At 38.9% G+C, this 22400-nt stretch overlaps 2 protein-coding genes across 3 annotated transcripts in view; both read right to left on the minus strand.

The window, feature by feature from the left end:
- The window catches only part of vgll4b (vestigial-like family member 4b), a 102073-nt gene extending 92570 nt beyond the window's left edge, over positions 1 to 9503 (minus strand). The window contains exons 1-2 of one of the 2 annotated variants that reach the window (XM_061938655.2): positions 9192 to 9503; positions 1119 to 1192 (exon numbers count right to left, since the gene is read on the minus strand). In XM_061938655.2, coding sequence (XP_061794639.2) covers positions 1119 to 1182 — 64 coding nt within the window. In that variant the 5' untranslated portion in view covers positions 1183 to 1192; positions 9192 to 9503. Of the gene's footprint in view, positions 1 to 1118; positions 1196 to 9191 lie in introns of both variants that reach the window. The other variant, XM_061938646.2, reaches the window with a different exon arrangement.
- A 2941-nt stretch (positions 9504 to 12444) lies between these two features.
- On the minus strand, positions 12445 to 22140 carry tamm41 (TAM41 mitochondrial translocator assembly and maintenance homolog). Its single transcript, XM_061938583.2, has 8 exons — positions 21758 to 22140; positions 18752 to 18934; positions 18582 to 18674; positions 15416 to 15566; positions 13832 to 13977; positions 13584 to 13749; positions 13378 to 13440; positions 12445 to 13302 (listed from the first exon to the last, which is right to left on the minus strand). The coding sequence occupies exons 1-8, from the start codon at positions 21893 to 21895 to the stop codon at positions 13211 to 13213; spliced, it is 1032 nt and encodes a 343-aa protein (XP_061794567.1). The 5' UTR covers positions 21896 to 22140; the 3' UTR covers positions 12445 to 13210.
- Positions 22141 to 22400: the final 260 nt, after the last annotated feature.

The following is a 22400-nucleotide window of genomic DNA, read 5'->3' on the forward strand; positions in this document are numbered from 1 at the left end:
TATTGCGGCAGGTGTTGTGCCGGATAACGCACCCCCGCCGTAGAATGCACCCCCTGACTGTCGTGCCGGATAACACAGCCGGTGTTTCATTGTTTACATTCCCGAAAGATGACAGTCAACTTTACCATTGGCCTGTGGAGAACTGGGACAACAGAGACTCTTACCAGGAGGACTTGGAGTTGGATACGCAGACGCGGTACAGTGAGTACGCATGCAGCTGCGGCTTCCAAACATTTGATCGCTTGCCCGTACGTGCGTGCCGCTATGTGCATGTCACGTACGTAACTTTGGGGAATTTGGGGAAATATATGTGCTGTATGAACTTTGGGGAGGTGAACGGTACTTTGGGCTGTGGGATTGAGTGTGTTGTGCAGGTGTTTGAGTTGTATTGGCGGGTTATATGGGCGGGAGGGGGGAGGTGTTTATGCGGGATTAATTTGTGGCATATTAAATATAAGCCTGGTTGTGTTGTGGCTAATAGAGTATGTATATGTCTTGTGTTTATTTACTGTTTTAGTCATTCCCAGCTGAATATCAGGTCCCACCCGCCTCTCACAGCATCTTCCCTATCTGAATCGCTCCCACTGCCCTCTAGTCCTTCACTCTCACTTTCCTCATCCACAAATCTTTCATCCTCGCTCAAATTAATGGGGAAATCGTCGCTTTCTCGGTCCGAATCGCTCTCGCTGCTGGTGGCCATGATTGTAAACAATGTGCGGATGTGAGGAGCTCCACAACCTGTGACGTCACGCTACTCGTCTGCCACTTCCTACAGGCAAGGCTTTTTTATCAGCGACCAAAAGTTGCGAACTTTATCGTCGATGTTCTCTACTAAATCCTTTCAGCAAAAATATGGCAATATCGCGAAATGATCAAGTATGACACATAGAATGGACCTGCTGTCCCCGTTTAAATAAGAAAATCGCATTTCAGTAGGCCTTTAAACACAGTGGATCTGTAGTTCTGCCGTACAAAGCAAGCTACTGTGTTACGTTAGACAGCCGAGCCGAGGTTCACAGCTCATCAAAAACGTTTGCCTTATTGATACGTAAGACTAGACCCATTGCATGAAATATATTTTTACATCCAGCATATCAAAGACTATGAAAAAGACTTACTCTCTTCTTCGTTTGCATGAACAAATGACGCTGCTCTTGACAGAACATCCAGTGGCGTCTCCATGCTGGGATGCCTGCTGGGACAGAGAGGAGGCCGCTGTTGATTGCATAACACCACTCATTGTTTTTAGGTTAAATGTCTAGAATAGACCTACAAATGAATCTATGTGTACTAAGGAACTGTCTCGGCAGCCCACACTGGCCTGGAATTAGATGATCTTTTTAAAGTTGGGTTGAGTTGCTGAGACATTTAAAACATGTTTTGTAGTTTTGAATTGATTTCAATGCAAGGGCAGCATCAATCTACAAACAAGGTTGTATATATGGTTGGGTTAGGAAACATTCTGATTTTCCCGGAATCATCCACATTTTTAAACGTTGATTCCTATTTTTGATGCTCAGTCCACCGACCCAAAGAAATAGATGCCACAGAGACGGAGCCGCTCTCTGAAGTCAATAATCCTCCATTGTGGCAGATAAATTACATTTTTTTACAAGTAACATGATCACCGGAAGACAGTAGAATGAGGCTTAACGTGTTGCACACAGTGGAAGCTCAAGTGACAAGCGAATAGCGAGCTGAAAACAACATCATAAAAAAGTGCTCAGTAAAGTTTAAAAGGTGTGAAAGGGTAACAAAAAGTAAGCAGCGGTTTACTGGAAATAAACATACAATAAATTAACGGACAAATCAATCAATAAATTGGTATTGAAGATACCAAAGGTAGTACGAATAAATCAATATATTTGCTTTCCCAAGATCTTTTTTTTGTAGTTTTTGATGTTTACAAACTCTGGAAATAATTCCCTAAATACAGGAGGACTTTGAGGGCACACACCAAAAGATTTCATTGAGTAATAGATAGTACTTTTTGCTTTTGTTTAGGTTGTGTATTATTGACTTTGTTTTAAAAGAGGAAAAGAAAGAAGAAAATTAGGAGCTAGTTTAAATTTTGTGTTGATATTGGTACACTGTCAGTAGCATTTACCAGTAGCATATACCATAAATAAACCATTTACAGTTAATGCACGGGATTGCTATTGGCTGATTTCATTCATGATTGATCGGTATCGGAATTGGCAGCATAAAATCCTGATCGGAACATCTCTAATACACAAACAAAAGGATATGTGTAAATGTTGTTTTACTTTTTTAAATGGAGGTTTTCAAACAAAAGTAAAACTTTTGTGCAAGTCTACATTTGTGGGAAGAAAATTCATTCAGTAAATTCCTGTCTCTTAAAGGGGTATTTTGCCTATCATTCACAATCCTTATGTGAGACAACAACACGTTTTTCTTTTTATATGCAATCTAATTCATAAATAAATGCTAGCAAAAGTCAGCAAACAATGGAGGTAATGGGAATCGTTCTATTCCGCCAAAAAAGGCGCTAAAAAAAGCCAACACCAAGAATAGACATTTGAAAGGCAATTTAAAATAAATAAAGAATAGTGAACAACAGGCTGAATAAGTGTACGTTATATGAGGCATAAATAACCAACTGAGAACGTGCCTGGTATGTTAACGTAACATATTATGGTAAGAGTCATTCAAATAACTATAACATATAGAACATGCTATACGTTTACCAAACAATCTGTCACTCCTAATCGCTAAATCCCATGAAATCTTATACGTCTAGTCTCTTACGTGAATGAGCTAAATAATATTATTTGATATTTTATGGTAAGATGTTAATAATTTCACACATAAGTTGCTCCTGAGTATAAGTCCCCCGGCCAAACTATGAAAAAAACTGCAACTTATAGTCCGGAAAATACGGTACTGCTTTAACATATTGTCTTTGAACCGCCACAAATAAGTTTTGCGATACCTGTTTGCCCTTGCTCATAAATACTATTAGAATGTCTTTGAAAGTAGTCTAGATGTAGTAGATGGCGTCGTAGCTCTGCTTAACAAACACACCTCGTATGCGCGTGGTCCGCCAGAGAATAAGAAGACATAGCAGGAGGGATCAGTGTTGACAACTTTGCGAGTGTGTCGCTACATTTAGCAGGGTGTCGAACTTGTTTTCATGAAGGGCCACATCGCAGTCATGGCTGCCCTCAGTAACAGTGAATGTAAGAATATAAAAGTATAATCACCTCATTATATTATTGCCTATGCATTTGGTTATTTGATTTTTGTACGTACAAATTAATGGATAACTTGCTTTGAAATCGTAAGTCAAGGTGAAAAGCAGATATTTAAGTACCGTATTTTTCGGATTATAATTCGCAGTTTTTTTCATAGTTTGGCCGGGCTCCAGTGCGACTTATTTATGTTTTTTTCCTTTTTTATTATGCATTTTCGGCAGGTGCGACTTATACTCCGGTGCGACTTATACTCCGAAAAATACGGTATTTATTGTTATTTTTACAAACTATCATACGGTATATCATAATTAGGGGTGCTAAAAAAAATTATCACATTTGAATCCCGATTTTTTTAGTAATTTTCAAAAAATCTAATGTTTTTTTTTGACGAATTAATTAAAAAAAAACATTTTTTAGGCCATCTCTATGCTTACTTGGTGCACGTATGTGTCATACCTCAGCAACCAAAAGGAGGTTTTGTAACCTGTGAGCTGTTTTGTTCAGGTGTTGTTATTAATATACCAAATAATACATTGCAAAAATCAGTTTGAATCAAGAATCGTGTTGAATTGAGTATCGATTATGAATCGAATCCTCAACCCAAGAATCAGAATCGAATGGCAAGGTGCCCAAAGATTCACACCAATAACAACTGAATATTTGTACATATATCAAAGTTTAAAACATATGAAATTTCATGTATTTTGTGTATTTCTGCCAAAATGGAAACAATGAAAACATCTACCGTAGTAAGAAAAATTAAGTATCCACATTATTCCCAGGCTTTCGCGGGCCACATTAAATGACGTGTCGAGCCGGATCTGGCCCCCGGGCCTTGAATTTGACACCTGTGCTCTAGATCATGGGTGTCAAACTCATTTTAGCTCAGGGGCCGCATGGAGGAAAATCTATTCCCATGTGGGCCGGACTGGTAAAATCATGGTAATAAAACTTCAAAATAAAGACAACTTCAGATTGTTTTCTTTGTCTTACTTTGGCCGAAAATAGAACAAGCACATTCTGAAAATGTGCATATTACAATTACTACTCTTGTTAAACCAATTCAAGTCAGTTGAAAATTCTGAGGAAAAATGTGTGCAGTTTTAAAAACACCATGAAGAACACAATGAACTTAGACGTTGTCTCAGCATTTTTACAAAATTTAAGAACTTCCTGTTTAGGATTTTCATCATCAAGTTCATTAAAAACGTTTGGAAAAGTTTCCTCAAACCGCCGCATTGGTGACATCCGCAACTGCCACATGCCACAACACATTCCTTTATCATCATTCAAATATTACAATTATAATATAAACAAAACAATTATCAAAATGACCCCATAGCCAAAATCAAGCAACATAACTACAAACGCAAACAATGTCAACATTGTAGATTTAAGCTTAAAATAACATAGAACAATTACAACAAATGTAGAAACAGACATTTTTACAATGGAGTTCAGGGTGCGCATTGTGCATTCAACCAATTGCAAGCGCTGCATGGGACTCTAACTAAAAAGATGATGGTCACGTTGACGTAAGTCTTTGCATCTTACCGTTTCGTTATTGTATCCGTCGAGTGGATCGTTTACAGTGAAAGAAGGTATTATGTGTCGATACCGCGCCACCTGCTGCCAGCCACAACAGGAGCCGCTGATTGCTTGCACCTGCCCTGATTAGAGTAGCGGCAGCCAATCCAGAGAGCGCTCAATGTTGGCTGACACGTCATCATTAAGCAAGTGTGATGTGGGTTACACTTGAATTGCTATTGTGACATCCGGTGGACACATTTAGAATGGCAGTTTCTTTCATAAAAAAATGCAGCTCAGTTTTATATTTAGCAAACTGATCATGCAGGCCGCGGGCCGGATTAAACCTCTATATAGGGCTGTACGTTTCTGTCAATTTCAAAAAAGCACAGCGACCAATGAAGTCCCATGAGCATTTTTTAAAAAGTATTGAAGATGGAAAAAGATGGGGGGAAAAATATTGTTTTTGTTTTTTGTTTGAGGACAAACATGACACAAACCTTCCCAATTGTTAGAAAGCCAACGGTTTAATATGTTTAATATGAACATCGTTTTGTCCTACTAATTTTGGCGGTTCTTGAACTCACCATAGTGTGGACTGTGACGCAACAGTTTGTTTACATGTAAAATATTCCACTCCTTCTTTGTCTCATTTTGTCCACCAAAAGTTTCATGCTGTGTGTGAATGCACAATGGTGCGCTTTGTTGATGTTATTGACTTGTTGGAGTGCTAATCAGACATATTTGGTCAGTGCATGACTGCAAGCTAATCAATGCTAACATGCTATTTAGGCCACATGTATGTACATATTGCATCATTATGCCTCATTTGTAGATACATTTGAGCTCATTTAATTTCCTTTACTTTTATCCTCTTTGTATATAATTTAGTTTTGCATGTCTCATGACACATTATCTGCATGTAATATTGGCTGCATTTCAGATAGTTGTTTGTGTGCCCTGTTGTTCCAGACCACAGCAAACATTACCTAGCTTGCCAAAGATTGTAATAAATGTATTAATAGAAGACAGCCTGCCGTTTCCTTTAACTTGGACACACACATCTATACTTTTGGCCATTAAAAGCCAGTAATTTCCAGGAGTTATCTCACCTTCTGAGTAGCCTCTGATTTACTAATGGTTTCTAATGTTGTAAAAATGTGTGGAATAAATATTAAATTTCAACATTTCTGTCAACGAAGATTTGCTTCAGCCTGCGACACAGTCATTTTGATAGTAGGCTATTATAGCTAATATAGACACTTAAGTCATGTGTTGCCTTCATTATAACATTTATATATAAGTCTTTTATTTTTTTGCGGCTCCAGACAGATTCGTTTTTTGAATTTTTGGCGGGTCTCTCCCTTAGAGATAGGGCGAGAAGCTATGTCATCCGGGAGGAGCTCAGAGTAAAGCCGCTGCTCCTCCACCCAGACGTGTGTTTGGGGCACGTCCGACCGGCAGGAGGTCACGGGGAAGACCCAGGACACATTGGGAAGACTATGTCTCCCGGCTGGCCTAGGAACGCCTCGGGATCCCCCGGCAGGAGCTGGACAAGTGGCTGGGGAGAGGGAAGTCTAGGCTTCCCTGCTTAGGCTGCTGCCCCCGCGACCCGACCTCGGATAAGCGGAAGAAAATGGATGGATGGATGGGGAAAAAAACAAAGACTGAGTAAAAAACACGCCGATGTCTTTCTTTGGGCAGTTAATTTGTGCTGGCAAGCAGACGAATGTAGTTTGTTACACAGGGATGGTATACGAAAACTGATGCAAAATGTGTGTCAACATTTTGAGGGAAGTCTGGGCTTTTCTGCTTAGGCTGCTGCCCCCGCGACCCAACCTCGGATAAGCGGAGGAAAATGGATGGATGGATGGGGGAAAAAAACAAAGACTGAGTAAAAAAACACGCCGATGTCTTTCTTTGGGCAGTTAATTTGTGCTGGCAAGCAGACTAATGTAGTTTGCCTACAAGAGACCTACCTCTTCTCGCTGGCCTTTGACCTGAGCTGAGTCCGCCCACTCGGCCACCATTTCTAGTCCCCCCCACCCCCACCCCTTCGCTTTAGTTTTATTTTTCAATTTGTCGCACTTTTATTATTATTATTTTGCAAATTTTTACTTTTTATTCGACCCCTTTTACCGTATTGCTTTTGCACTATCTTGTACAGCTCATTCATTGTTTATGTTCTTTCTTTGTTTTGTTTTGTTTTGTTTTTTGCTCTATGCCTTTTTTAACCTGAAAAGCACTTTGGTTCAATTTAAAAGTTGTTGTCAACGTGCTATATAAATAAAGTTGACTTGACTTGACTTGACTTTGTTACGCAGGGATGGTATACGAAAACTGATGCAAAATTTGTGTCAACATTTTGAGGGAAGTCTGGGCTTCTCTGCTTAGGCTACTGCCCCCGCGACCCAACCTCGGATAAGCGGAGGAAAATGGATGGATGGATGGGGGAAAAAAACAAAGACTGAGTAAAAAAACACGCCGATGTCTTTCTCTGGGCAGTTAATTTGTGCTGGCAAGCAGACTAATGTAGTTTGCCTACAAGAGACCTACCTCTTCTCGCTGGCCTTTGACCTGAGCTGAGTCCGCCCACTCGGCCACCATTTCTAGTCCCCCCCACCCCCACCCCTTCGCTTTAGTTTTATTTTTCAATTTGTCGCACTTTTATTATTATTATTTTGCAAATTTTTACTTTTTATTCGACCCCTTTTACCTTATTGCTTTTGCACTATCTTGTACAGCTCATTCATTGTTTATGTTCTTTCTTTGTTTTGTTTTGTTTTTTGCTCTATGCCTTTTTTAACCTGAAAAGCACTTTGGTTCAATTTAAAAGTTGTTGTCAACGTGCTATATAAATAAAGTTGACTTGACTTGACTTGACTTTGTTACGCAGGGATGGTATACGAAAACTGATGCAAAATTTGTGTCAACATTTTGAGGGAAGTCTGGGCTTCTCTGCTTAGGCTACTGCCCCCGCGACCCGACCTCGGATAAGCGGAAGAAAATGGATGGATGGATGGGGGGAAAAAACAAAGACTGAGTAAAAAAACACGCCGATGTCTTTCTTTGGGCAGTTAATTTGTGCTGGCAAGCAGACTAATGTAGTTTGCCTACAAGAGACCTACCTCTTCTCGCTGGCCTTTGACCTGAGCTGAGTCCGCCCACTCGGCCACCATTTCTAGTCCCCCCCCTCCCCACCCCTTCGCTTTTGTTTTATTTTTCAATTTGTCGCACTTTTATTATTATTATTTTGCAAATTTTTACTTTTTATTCGACCCCTTTTACCGTATTGCTTTTGCACTATCTTGTACAGCTCATTCATTGTTTATGTTCTTTCTTTGTTTTGTTTTGTTTTTTGCCTTTTTTAACCTGAAAAGCACTTTGGTTCAATTTAAAAGTTGTTGTAAACGTGCTATACAAATAAAGTTGACTTGACTTTGTTACACAGGGATGGTATACGCAGGGCAGCCGAAAAGGGGGGGTAAAGGAGACGGATTCTAGGGGCCCATGATGGAGGGGGGCCCAGAGAGGCCCCTAATGATGATGAAATTATAATACAGAAAAAATAATGACACTGTGTTGGGGGCCCTGTAAAGATTATTTTCATGGGGCCCAAAATCCCTAGCGGCGCCCCTGGGTATACGATAACTGATGCAAAATTTGTGTCAACATTTTGAGGGAAGTCTGGGCTTCTCTGCTTAGGCTGCTGCCCCCGCGACCCGACCACGGATAAGCGGAAGAAAATGGATGCATGCGAAAATTGTGTTCGATGAAAACTTTAAAAGTTGATGCGCATGCGCGCGCATGCTCACTAGCTTTGGATAGCAAAATGTTTATGGGTAGAACATTCTCCTCTGTCTTGTATTCGTAACATCTTTTCACGTGTCCTCCAATTCGGATCTTCAAGTCTTGCAAAGCTATGTGAGGAATTTGTTAATACAAAAAAAAAAAATGACTCCATTCTCCTCGCTATGCATTCTTAACATATTTGTCTCCTCATGTTTCCAGGGATCGCACGAAGAAAGGAAAACCACTCCAACTATCCCAAAAACTCAAAAGACAACAACGTGGTGAGCGCGTCTAGCACTGTCCTAACTTTGTTGGAGACTGAAAATGAAAGTAACGCAATAACAAGTGCGTCCACTATTTAAGACCGCCTACTTGTTTTTATCCCACGGATAAAATTGCTAAAAATTCTAAGGCGGAAACGCCATATTTAATAAATGGCACTCTTAGTTGCATGTAAACAACGGCGACATGCTAGCGTTACTACTCAGCCACTTCCACTTCCTTAAAAGAATTACATTGTAATTAGTGGCTAATTTAACACCGTATTCCTCTTTTTTCATCCATAATGTAATTCAATGTAATCCCCTCGCTATAAAAAAAAGAGGCTACAGTCAGCAGGATGTGAAAATGTCAAGTTTAGTGTTGAGACGTTCTTACCTCCTTTGAGCGCCACTTTGGTAGCGTCCACTAGTACAACGTCCACGCGGAGACAAATACGAGTGAATAAAAGTAAATATTACACACAGATTAAAAAAAAAAAAAAAAAAAAAAAGGCTTAATCCGCGGCAGGAGTGCTCCGTGGGAGGCAGGGTAATAGTAGCTGAGTTGTCGGAACCAACTTGGTTGTAAACGAGGAAAAAGGAGGAGGAAGGAGAGGGCAGGAATGCCTGGAATGATGGAATTCAGTTGCTAGCAGGTGGTGAAAGTGACGCCCGCTGATTGGCTGAGCCGCCAGTGCAATGACATCAGCATATATTATGCTAATGAGGGTACTGCGTCACATCCGTTGTAGGGTGACACATGTTCTTGTACACTATAAGTGTCTTGGGTGCTGCCCAAATTTTTTATTAATAGAAAAAAAGTGGAATAAAGGAATTGTAACGAGAAAAATTGTAATGTTCACTCTAATAAGACAAAAGTACCATGCAGGCATTTTTTATTTGTTTAAAGCTGTCAATAATAATGAATCAAAATCAATGTTGTTATGAATTATTGACCTATTGAAGGCTCCAAATACTTCACGTCCAATATTCCACTTTGAAATATTCTTTTATTGTATGTGTTTGCCATTAAAAACTAACTTTTACATAACAAAAGGCATTAAACAATGAACAAAATATTATTTTTTTAAATGATAAAAACGTATTTGTATCTGCACTGCAATCACATCATTTCCCCTTTGTGGAGTAAATAAAGTCTATCCTTTCCTAATTAATGGTTAGATCTGAAGTTTTTAATAGAAATTTAAGAGTTGAAAGTAAAGCGTATGACTTATTTTTTACACTTTTATGAGTGGGGCTCTTTACTATCACTGATCATTTTAGTAGGATTATTTTATCATAATAATCAAATATTCCACCTTAAAAATATTGCGTATTTTGTGTTTTTGCCATAAAAAAACAGGTATTCTTTAATAAAAGGGCATGATATATATATATATATATATATATATATATATAAATTTATATATTGTATTGGGTTTTAAAACTAAGAAAATTAAAATGGCCCCCGCATGCTTTGATAATTAAGAGTGAGGCCCTCAGTCGAAAATTTTGGACATCAGTTGTAGGGTGACACATGTTCTTGTACACCAGAGGTGTCCAAAGTGCTGCCCACAGGTAATGTTTTAACGGCCCCGCGGCACTTTATAAAAATACTATTACAAATTTTTTTTAAATAATAAAAAAGTGGAATAAAAGGGAATTGTAACGAGAAAAATTTACTCTAATAACACAAAACTGCCATGCAAACTTTTTTTAAATTATTTAAAGCTGTCAATAATGCATCCATCCATCCATCCATCCATCTTCTTCTGCTTATCCGAGGTCGGGTCGCGGGGGCAGCAGCCTAAGCTATAATAATGAATCAAAATCAATGTTATGAATTTATTGACCTAGTGAAAAGTCCAAATACTTCATGTCAAATATTCCACTTTGAAATATTTTTTTAGGGAAATATTGTATGTTTGCCATTAAAAACTAACTTTTACAGAGCATAAAGGGCATTGAACAATGAAATTTTCATTTAATGATAAAAACGTATTTGTATCTGCACTGCAACCACATAATTTCCCTTTTGTGGGGTAAATAAAGTGTATCCTTTCCTAATTAATGGTTAGATGTAAAGTTTTTTAAAGAAGATTAAGAGTTGAAAGTAAAGTGTATGACTTATTTTTTTAACATTTTTATGAGGGGCGGCCCTTTACGATGACTGATCATTTTAGTGGGTCTTTGCTCAAAAAAATAATGAATCAAAATCATAATAATCAAATATTCCATATTACATATTTTGTGTTTTTGCCATAAAAAACAGGTTTTCTTTAACAACCTCTAAAGGCCTCAGTGGCCACATGGGGCGGCATGGCGTAGTGGGTAGAGCAACCGTGCCAGTAACCTGAGGGTTGCAGGCTCCCCGCCTCTTACCATCCAAAAATCGCTGCCGTTGTGTCCTTGGGCGGGACACTTCACCCTTTGCCCCCGGTGCCACTCACACCGGTGAATTGAATGATGAATGATAGGTGGTGGTCGGAGGGGCCGTTGGCGCAAATTGCAGCCACGCTTCCGTCAGTCTACCCCAGGGCAGCTGTGGCTATGAAAGTAGCTTAACACCACCAGGTGTGAATGAATGATGGGTTCTACATGTAAAGCGACTTTGGGTACTTAGAAAAGCGCTATATAAATCCCAGTTATTATTATTATTATTATTATTATGCGTGGACAGCACCTTTTAGCTCTTATTTCCAAAATTGTGTACACTACTGAATTGGGGTCTTATGGCCCTTATGTGGACACTTATACTGCCATCTAGTGGTGTCAGAAGAGTATAACATACAATGGAATTTGGGGGGAAAAGTGTAAAAATAAGAATTAGCATGTCACTAAACATGAAGTACACGTTTGTTACTTATTGACTAAGTACATCATATCAAAAGATGATTCTTAGTTTTTATTCTAATTAGGGTCCAAAAAGCCCAAATAGCAAAGAGAAATAAAAAAACATGTAAACAAACAGCTTGAGCCTTAAGAGGTTAATAATAGGGCATAGTATATATATATATATATACATACATATATACATATATATATATATATACATATATATATACACATACACACATATATATATACATATGTATATATATATATATATAAATATGTGTGTGTATGTATATATATGTGTGTGTATGTATATATATGTGTGTATATATGTATGTATGTATATATATATATATATATATATATCCATCCATCCATCCATTTTCTACCGCTTATTCCCTTTGGGGTCGCTGGAGCCTATCTCAGCTACAATCGGGCGGAAGGCGGGGTACACCCTGGACAAGTCGCCACCTCATCGCAGGGCCAACACAGATAGACAGACAACATTCACACTCACATCCACACACTAGGGTCAATTTTAGTGTTGCCAATCAGGTGCATGTCTTTGGAAGTGGGAGGAAGCCGGAGTACCCGGAGGGAACCCACGCAGTCACGGGGAGGACATGCAAACTCCACACAGAAAGATCCCGAGCCCGGGATTGAACCCAAGACTACTCAGGACCTTCATATTGTGAGGCAGATGCACTAACCCCTCTGCCACCGTGAAGCCTATATATATATAAACTTTATATAATGAAGTTAATACATAGTTGATCTAAGGATTTCAGCAGACAAAAAAGAATAATACACATGACTTAATTCAAACATTTTTATAACTGAGACCCAAACTTGAAGGAAGCCCTAATGGTTAAAAAAAATCTATATATTGCATTGGGTTTAAAAAAATAAAAATAAAAATGGCCCCCGCATGCTTTGATAATCAAGAGTGCGGCCCTCAGTCGAAAAATTTGGAAATCCCTGTTGTACACCAAGACCAATCATTAACCCTACAAAATAATTGAAACAGTTTCCACACTATAAAGGACAAAAAGCCAAAATGTTGATCCTAATAATTATTAGTAAAAAAATGCCAAAGCTAAAAGTTAGGGATTTCAGGATGGATCTCAAATACATTGTTATATGCATAATCAATACAACCTTTACATGTGAACTGAATTAGATGTTCTTTAAACGTTTGAATGGTTTACTTTTTTACAGATCTTGCTATTTTTCTACCACAGCTAAAGAGAAAAAAATCAAAACTAGTGCACATTTTCCAGAAAGGCACACAGTATTCTGAGGTTGATGTTCTCACCGCTACTTCTTGTGCAGCCATACAATGTTTTTTTGCTTAGTATCTCATAAAGGTGACTTAACTGTGTTCACAGTAAAAAAACAACTTTATTTTTACTGTTTGGGTGTACAAGAAAGTGTGCAAAATTGCTGATGTCATAATCGTAGGTATTATTCCTCTGAGTTATATTCACAATGAGGACGTATTTGATACGGTAAATACACATTTCTGCAATTTCAATGTCCCATAACAATGACCTGGCGTGCATGGCTTTTTTTTGTCCTGGATCAGGATATCTGTGAAACAGATGGTTTCCTCCTCCAGCCCTTCCACATCTTCATCAGTTTCTTAGAGCTATAGGACACAGTCTTCCACATGCCTGTGCAGGGGGACCCACACATTCATTATCACTATACACATCATTTCCAAGCATGTGCGATACAAAAAAGCTTACCGGCTGTCGCAATGCCTTTGATACTTTGTGTTACACTGGAGGACTTCACAATGGAGGAGATGCCTAAGGAACATCATTTGATATGTGAATTAAAAAAAGATGCTTATGGACGCCGCCCTCTGTTGGTCTTAAGGTAGAATTGCCGTCCAACATTAACGTTCTTTAAAACAAAGACAAAACAGGGTTAAAAGGAAGTGTCCAGTCACCTTGTTGTACAACACTTCCACAATCTGGGTCCTGAGCGACTTGCAGAAGGATCTCCTCCACGTCTCGGTTCTTCCCTGGAGGATCAACCAGCTTGGTGATCCTTTGCTGTAAGGTGCGAGGCAGTGCCATCAACTGCGCGAACTGGCCTTCGGGGCTTTTGTCTACCTGGAGAGACACAGACGAGTGCTTTAAAAAAAAAAAAACACTTCCCCGTTGGTTTTGCTCCATGGAGCTTGTTGTTTTTCACCTCCAGTCTTCCTTGTTGGGGTTTGTAGACCACTTGAGGACAGTCCCGCAAGATGTGATTATACAGAACACGAAAGTGCTCAATGTTGTCTCTCACAATGTTGGCCACCTTGGATTTATCCTCTCCAATCACCATCCTGAAATCACCTTGAGAGGACCAGACCAAATGTTTTCCATGATGGATGGGAATTCTCACGTGCAACAGCTGCGGCTGCTTCATCCATCAGTTTAATGAGTTTTCAGGGTATGCATTGTGACTGGGCTTATAACCGTATTTTTTGGTTTATAAGGCACACTTAAAATCCTTTCATTTTCTCAAAAATCGACATTGTGCCATATAACCGCATAATGTACGGCATAATTCTGGTTGTGCTTACTGACTTCTAAGCAATTTTATTTGGTACATGGTGTAATGATAAGTGTGACCAGTAGATGGCAGTCATACATAAGAGATACGTGTAGACTGCAATAGGATGGCAGTAAACACCAAAACTTTAAATGTTCCATTAAGAATACAGAACATTACACACGGTGCTAAAAATCTGTCGACATGTTTTTAGTACGACTTTGGTAAGCTATGAAGCCACACCGTTCGATGGATTGTCGGCGCATTAAACATACAAGTATTATTATGGTGCGGGTTTAAGGAAAAATCGCACCTATTAAGAGACATATCACCTGGCGTTTTGATTCGCAATATTATGCAAAACCAACTTTTCTTACCTTCAGGTACCTGCTGATGTGTATTTGGGATCTGCATAAGTCCTGAAAATGTGCGCGCGTCCGTAGTCATAAGCTTCTTCTTTTTTTCTACCTTATGTGACATTCATCTTCCGCTGTTGCCATTTCCAATATAAAGTATCGTAAAGTTCGTATTTATATTTGTCAGGAGACCAGCTATCAAAGCGCTAAAAACTGTAGTGCGTTTACATAATTCACCCACCGAACTGTAGTTATCAGAGGGTTCCGGTCGGACGTTTTTCCAAGGGACACATTTCCGGTGTTGTTGTTGCGTTATTGAGCCACGGATGAGGAGATGCTGCTCCGCTATTGATTTACGTAAAGTCTGAATGTCATTAAAGCAGTTATCTCCATTTTTGACACTTCTTCGACTCCCGTCCTTGCATGCTACACCGCTACAACAAAGATGACGGGAAGAAGACGCTGCCGAAGGTGAGCCACGTAAATAAGACCGCCGACAAAACGGCGCATCCTGAAGAGACGCTCAGAAAGCGACTTGAAGATGATCTGTAAAACATAATCTATGTAACACTTTTACCAAAGAACCACCATTACATGTTATGTAGACCACAAGATAGTGTTTTACATTTAGAAAAAAAACATAATATGACCCCTTTAATGCGCCTTATAATCCGGTGCGCCTTTTGTATAAAAAAAACACCTGAATAGACCCGCTCATCGGCAGTGCGACTTTTAATCCGGTGCGCCCTATGGTACGAAAAATACGGTAAATTGATTCTCAATGTGATAATTAATGACTTAATTCACGCAGTCATCCAACCCTCCCAGCTACACAGATGTTAAACATTTGTGGAAAATGTGTTAAGCTGGGACAATACTTTACCAGCATAAGAAAGGCCAGCTATCTGCAAAAAAAGTTCCTCCTGGCTGAAACTCTCAGGTAGCATAAGAAAGGAGGCCGTCACCGCGCTCTTGAGGTTGGCGACAAGAGCGGCACGGAGCTTTCCATTCTCACTTTGCAACAGCATCTTCACCTGCATAGGAGAATGTGCATAGGTATTCATTTGCGGTACGGATGTCCGGATACATATTGAAATATCAATACTGCAGATATCAAATCTTTATGCTCTAATATTGATCCTCAAATCAAAATATCGATACTTTTAGTACTTTAGTTCAGGGGTGTCCAACCTTTTTCCCCCAAGGGCAGCATACTGAAAAGTCAAGGTAGGTGGGGCCATATTAATATTTTTTCATTTTAAAAAAATGCTAAAAACAGATATTGTGTTTAGAATATTTAAGCTTTTTCTCACTACTTATCAATTTTTTTGCTCTTTTTTTTCTTACATTTTTACTGTTGTTTTTTCCCCATGCAAAAATACAATGAAAATAATAATACGATTATTTAACTGCATAACCTAGTGTCATAAAAGTTCTGCCTGTACAAAAATATCAGTTAAACATTAGACAGTGTTTATTAAGGTTGTTGTAATTGTTAAAATTAATTCAAAAGTTAGTATTATTGTATTTTTTACCTAAAAATCAAACATTGTTTATATTTTGAGAATAAGTCGCATTTTTGGGGGAAATGTATTTGATAAAACCCAACACCAAGAATAGACATTTGAAAGGCAATTTAAAATAAATAAAAAATAGTGAACAATAGGCTGAATAAGTGTACGTTATATGAGGCATAAATAACCAACTGAGAACGTGCCTGGTATGTTAACGTAACATATTATGGTAAGAGTCATTCAAATAACTATAACATATAGAACATGCTATAAGTTTACCAAACAATCTGTCACTCCTAATCGCTAAATCCCATGAAATCTTATACGTCTAGTCTCTTACGTGAATGAGCTAAATAATATTATTTGATATTTTACGGTAATGTGTTAATTATTTCACACATAAGTCGCTCCTGAGTATAAGTCGCACCCCTGGCCAAACTATGAAAAAAACTGCGACTTATAGAGAAGGTGTTTTAGGTCAGGGGTGTCTAAACTTTTTCCATCAAGGGCCGTCCTAAGTAATTCCTCTAAATTACAACTGGGCTTCGTTGTGATGAAACTACAGGAATGGGTTGTTCTACCGGGAGTTTGTCAACTTGACAGCCACATTTAGGCTTGTTGTTAGTATTCCGTGTTGTTAGCATTGCATGTCATTCCACATTGCTCATGCCAAAGGCTGACTAATGTCTTGTGAAGCTGATGGTGTCAAAAAAGAAGTTAATCAACAGCGTTTATCTCCACTTAGCATTGCCAGCTGCTGACAACGGTCTCTCAGCCACACCGAGTCCTGGTGGGCGTCGCGTCTTTTGACATTGCTCACGTCAAAGGCTCATTAATGTGGAGATGTGTTATTGATGAAGCAGAAGTTGAAGATGAAGTCCATTAAAAAGTTCTTCTGCCAAAAGCTGGTTGAACTACATTGTCGCAGTGAAGAAAAGTAGCGCTGAGATTAGCCGCCTGTCGTTAGCATTGCTCACCCTTAACCTGGAAAAGCAAGTCCCGTTTGGTAAATATCTTCATCAATCATAACAATAATAATAATGTTTTAATAATAAGGTTTCTCATTGTCCCATTGGGTTGAGTTTTTCCTTGCCCTGATGTGGGATCTGAGCCGAGGATGTCGTTGTGGCTTGTGCAGCCCTTTGAGACACTCGTGATTTAGGGCTATATAAATAAACATTGATTGATTGATTGATTGAATAATAATAGAAAATAGGAAAAACACAGCACTGTAATACATAAAAGGACCAATAGGATTTAATTCAATACTTTTAATTTCAGCCCCTAATATGTAAAATATGCTTAATGTTTTTTTCTAAATTGGCGCTGTAGTGACGCCGCAATATTTTAAGTGCAATATGGAGAGGGACAACTGTATTGTTCTTTAGAATTAAATCAAGAAAAAAAAAACCGCAGATATGACAAAGTTGTAGCATTTTAAGAGTAAAGTTGATCAGTTACCAAGCGGGAAATTTCGTGTAAAATTAAGTCGTTATTTTAACCCCCCAAATTTTTTATAAAGTCACAATGAAGCCCTAATTTTACAGACTGAATGTTAAAATCCAATCTACGTCTCACTACTTGCTTTATAATAGCTGGGTAATATCATAAATAAAGAATTAATTAGATATGTTCTCACAAAAATATGTTTCTTTGCATAACAGCGACTTTATCCTTATAAATGTATGATTTTTGTGTAGTAAAAAAACAAGGCTTTGTTCCTTTTTACTGGTAATAGTACAACTTAAAAAAAAAAACACAATATGATGTTTTTTTTTCCTCTTGTTGAATTACAAAACCCAAAACCAGTGAAGTTGGCACGGGGGTGGTATAGCTCGGTTGGTAGAGTGGCCGTGCCAGCAACTTGAGGGTTACAGGTTCGATCCCTGCTTCTGCAAACTTAGTCACTGTCGTTGTGTCCTTGGGCAAGACACTTTACCCACCTGCTCCCAGTGCCACCCACACTGGTTTTAAAAATGTAACTAAGATATTGTGTTTCACAATGTAAAGTGCTTTGAGTCACTAGAGAAAAGCGCTATATAAATATAATTCAATTCAATTAAATCAAGCAAGAATGGGAAATAATTCCACCTGAAAAGCTTCAAAAATTGGTCTCCTCAGTTCCTAAATGCTTACTGAGTATTGTTAAAAGGAAAGGCCATGTAACACAGTGGTAAAAATGCCTCTGTGCCAACTTTTTTGCAATGTGTTGCTGCCATTAGCAATGATTAATTGCAAAAAAAAAATTAAGTTTCTCAGTTCGAACATTAAATATGTTGTCTTTGCAGTCTATTCAATTGAATATAAGTTGAAAAGGATATGCAAATCATTGTATTCTGTTTTTATTTAAGAATTACACAACGTGCCATCTTCACTGGTTTTGGGTTTTGTACATTCTGGTAATTCTAATTCCTAGTTTGGTCTGATATGTTTTTCCTAATGCTCCTTTTTAATGAAACTCAGCGTCGACAGGTAAGTTTGCTCCGCTAGCATGTGTACAATTACGGATGGATATTGAAATATTCAGATACTGACTGGTTTGTGAAGACGTCCTGCAACATACAAGGTTTTCCAGTGCATTAGGTCATCAATCAGAGACTCGGTGCTGATCACACCATATTTGATGATCTGAGAGAAGAAATGCATGGTTCAAAATCAGGAAAATCTTACATAAATTAGAGATTATTTGTGATGTTTTGTTTTACCTTCCCGTCCACGGGCACCAGCGTGTTGTAGTATACAGCAGCTCCGCGTTCACACTGTATGGAGCTGATCGTGGTGGGTCCCAGGAGTTTAAGGATGGAGTAATGTTTGCGGTTCTGCAGCAGATTCAGGGTGTGCCAAGTGACCGGGTCATCCACCGCAAACACAAAGTCCAGCATGTTTTTCTGCAAGCACAAAAGTTACTTTGACTTTACACATCATAATGTTTTTTATAGACCGCAGAGGTTTCCTGACATGCACACTGCAACAAGAAATGCTGCGGTATCACTGTTGTGGTTGTTGTGTGTGTTAATAATTGTATGAATGCTCCAAAGCATTCACACATATGGTTTTCTACACCAAAATTAATATATTTATTATTCAACTTATTATAATTCTTATTCTTATTCTTCTCCAGATTTTGTCGCGTTCTACCTTCCACATTTTCACCCAATTCAAACTGTTCCAACTTCAAACTGTTCAGCCTATTCGGGAATCGCGGGCTGTCCCTTGACAAATTCCAAAAATTCCCAGATTTCTGGGTTTTTTGGGACATTTTTCCTATTCAAAATGAATTGGCCATTTTTCAAACTTCCCCCATTTCCAAATGTTTCAACCTATTCAAACCATTCCACCTTCAACACATTGCACCATTCTGGAAATTCAAACTTCCCCTTTTCAAAATTAAAAAAAATTCCAGGATTTTCCAAAATTCCTGCTTTTCCAAAGGCCTATATATATATATATATATGTCTTAATAAGGTTATCCAAAAAATAGTGCTCGATACCGTAGTAGAGCGCAATATATGTATGTGTGGGAAAAAAATCACAAGACTATTTCATCTCTACAGGCCTGTTTCATGAGGGGGGGTACCCTCAATCATCAGGAGATTGAGGGTACCCCCCCTCATGAAACAGGCCTGTAGAGATGAAATAGTCTTGTGATTTTTTTTCCCACACATACATATATATATATATATATATATATATATAATGTCCTGGGGCATGACGTTAAAGTGCATCCGGCAGTGGAGGCTCCTCTATGGGGTCTTGGGGCACTAGGAGGTTAACCCCTTTACTACTGTTACCCCAGGTGGCCCTTGGCAAAGGCCTAGTACCTGACTGCCCCCTAGCCAGGGATACGGTGAAGACCTCAACGGCGGAGCAGGCGGAAGACGGTAGATTTAAGAACTACCGCAACGGCTGCGATGGCGGAAGAAGGCTGCAGCAGAAAAGGGTCCCCAGTCGTCTTGGACTCCATGCCACTGGACCCTGACCCGGATCTGTCAAGGATCGTGTGGTGACTGTCTGTGCACCAGTCTCCCCACGTTAAACAAAGTCACGCACAGGCATCCTCCATAAAGGGATACACTCCTACCAGGAGGGCCGTCATACTCGTTCGAATATCGCCAATGATATAGATATATATATATATATATATATATATATATATATATATATATATATATATATATATATATATATGTATGTATGACCCCCAGCGGGCCTTTTGAATATCTCCCTAATTCTGAGGTCTCAAGGTTGGCAAGTATGGTAATACCATTTCAACATGTTAAACTTGAGATGTCCGATAATGGCTTTTTTGCCTATATCCGGTATTCCAATATTGTCCAACTCTTAAGTACCTATTCCGATATCAACCGATACTGATATATACAGTCGTGGAATTAACACATTATTATGCCTAATTTTTTTGTAATGCCCCACTGGATGCATTAAACTATGTAACGAGGTTTTCCAAAATAAATCAACTCAAGTTATGGAAAAAAATGCCAACATGGCACTGCCATATTTATTATTGAAGTCACAAAGTGCATTATTTTTTTTAACATGCCTCAAAACAGCAGCTTGGAATTTGGGACATGCTCTCCCTGAGAGAGCATGAGGAGGTTGAGGTGGGCTGGGTTGGGGCGTGGGGTTGAGGTGGTGGGGTAGAGGGTAGCGGGGGGTGTATATTGTAGCATCCTGGAAGAGTTAGTGCTGCAAGGGGTTCTGGGTATTTGTTCTGTTGTGTTTATGTTGTGTTACGGTGCGGATGTTCTCCCGAAATGTGTTTGTCAGTCTTGTTTGGTGTGGGTTCACAGTGTGGCGCATATTTGTAACAGTGTTAAAGTTGTTTATACGGCCACCCTCAGTGTGACCTGTATGGCTGTTGACCAAGTATGATTTGCATTCACTTGTTTGTGTGTGTGTGTGTGTGTGTGTGTGTGTGTGTGTGTGTGTGTGTGTGTGTGTGTGTGTGTGTGTGTGTGTGTGTGTGTGTGTGTGTGTGTGTGAAAAGCCGTAGATATTATGTGATTGGGCCGGCACGCAAAGGCAGTGCCTTTAAGGTTTATTGGCGCTCTGTACTTCTCCCTACGTCCGTGTACCATTCTGTACAGCGGCGTTTTAAAAAAAGTCATAAATTGTACTTTTTGAAACCGAAACCGATAATTTCCGATATTACATTTTAAAGCATTTCTCGACCGATTTGAAAAATTCCAACACCAACCATTTCAACTCATTCAAGTTTATTTTTTAACCATTCTCCAAAAAATTCCCGCTTTTCCCGAAATTCCCAAATTTGGGGAAATTGCCATTGAAATGAATGGGACATTTTTCAAAGTTCTACAACTCCCACATTTTGCATCTGATTCAAACCGTTCCAACTTCAAAATATTCAAGTTTCTTTTTTAACCATTCTTCAAAAAATTCCCGCTTTTCTTGAAATTCCCAAATTTGGGGAAATTGCCATTGAAATGAATGGGACATTTTTCAAAGTTCTACAACTCCCACATTTTTCATCTGATTCAAACCGTTCCAACTTCAAAATATTCAGCCTGTTTGGGAATTGTGGGCTCTACTTCAACTATTCTAAAAAAAAAAAATTCCAGGATTTCAGTTGAACTGCAGCATTGGAGCCTTTTACACGCAATTCCTTCAGGAATTGCCTCTTCTAGTTACGGTAGTATATGAGTTATGTTTACAAGGCATGTGTCACTCCTTACCTCCATTTGACCTTGGCTGGTGCCATGTTGTTTGAAAACGCCAGATCCGTATGCAAAAGCCAGACTAATATCCTGAGGGAACTGTGATAAAATCCTCCTGTAAAGCACGCCGGTGTTGTGCAAAGCTGGCAGAGTCATGTTACCAACACATCGACGAGCTTTACCCTTGTGGAAAACACACGCTTGTCAATAGGCAAGACGGCCAAGAAACAAGCGTGGACGACTAAACACGGAGCATTAAAGGTAAAGGTAACATTTCGTATTAATTTCTAATATATTCGCATAATGTGCTAGCGTTTAATATTTGTTTTAAAGTTGAACTATGATCATCACTGCAATTTCCCTTAGCTTTCGGCGTCGCGTAAATTATACGTCACAGCTCCTCTGCCCGACGAAGAGGATCATGGGAAATGTAGTGCGACATCTTTTCAAGGCTGTCGTTTCCGATGAATGACTTTACGCCATTTTTATCACGATGACAATGCAAACTGTGTGCCATAAATAAGGTAGGCTCGTCAATTCGCCCGTAGATAGCGGCTTTAAAGAATAAATGTGAGTTTACCCATTTGCGCATGCGTACTACTTCAAGTTTTTTTTTCTTTTTTCTTTTTTGGAAAAAATTAGTTGTTTTTATTTTTTTATG

The sequence above is a fragment of the Nerophis lumbriciformis genome, linkage group LG03, assembly GCF_033978685.3.
Source record: "Nerophis lumbriciformis linkage group LG03, RoL_Nlum_v2.1, whole genome shotgun sequence".
Classification (NCBI taxonomy): Eukaryota; Metazoa; Chordata; class Actinopteri; order Syngnathiformes; family Syngnathidae; genus Nerophis; species Nerophis lumbriciformis.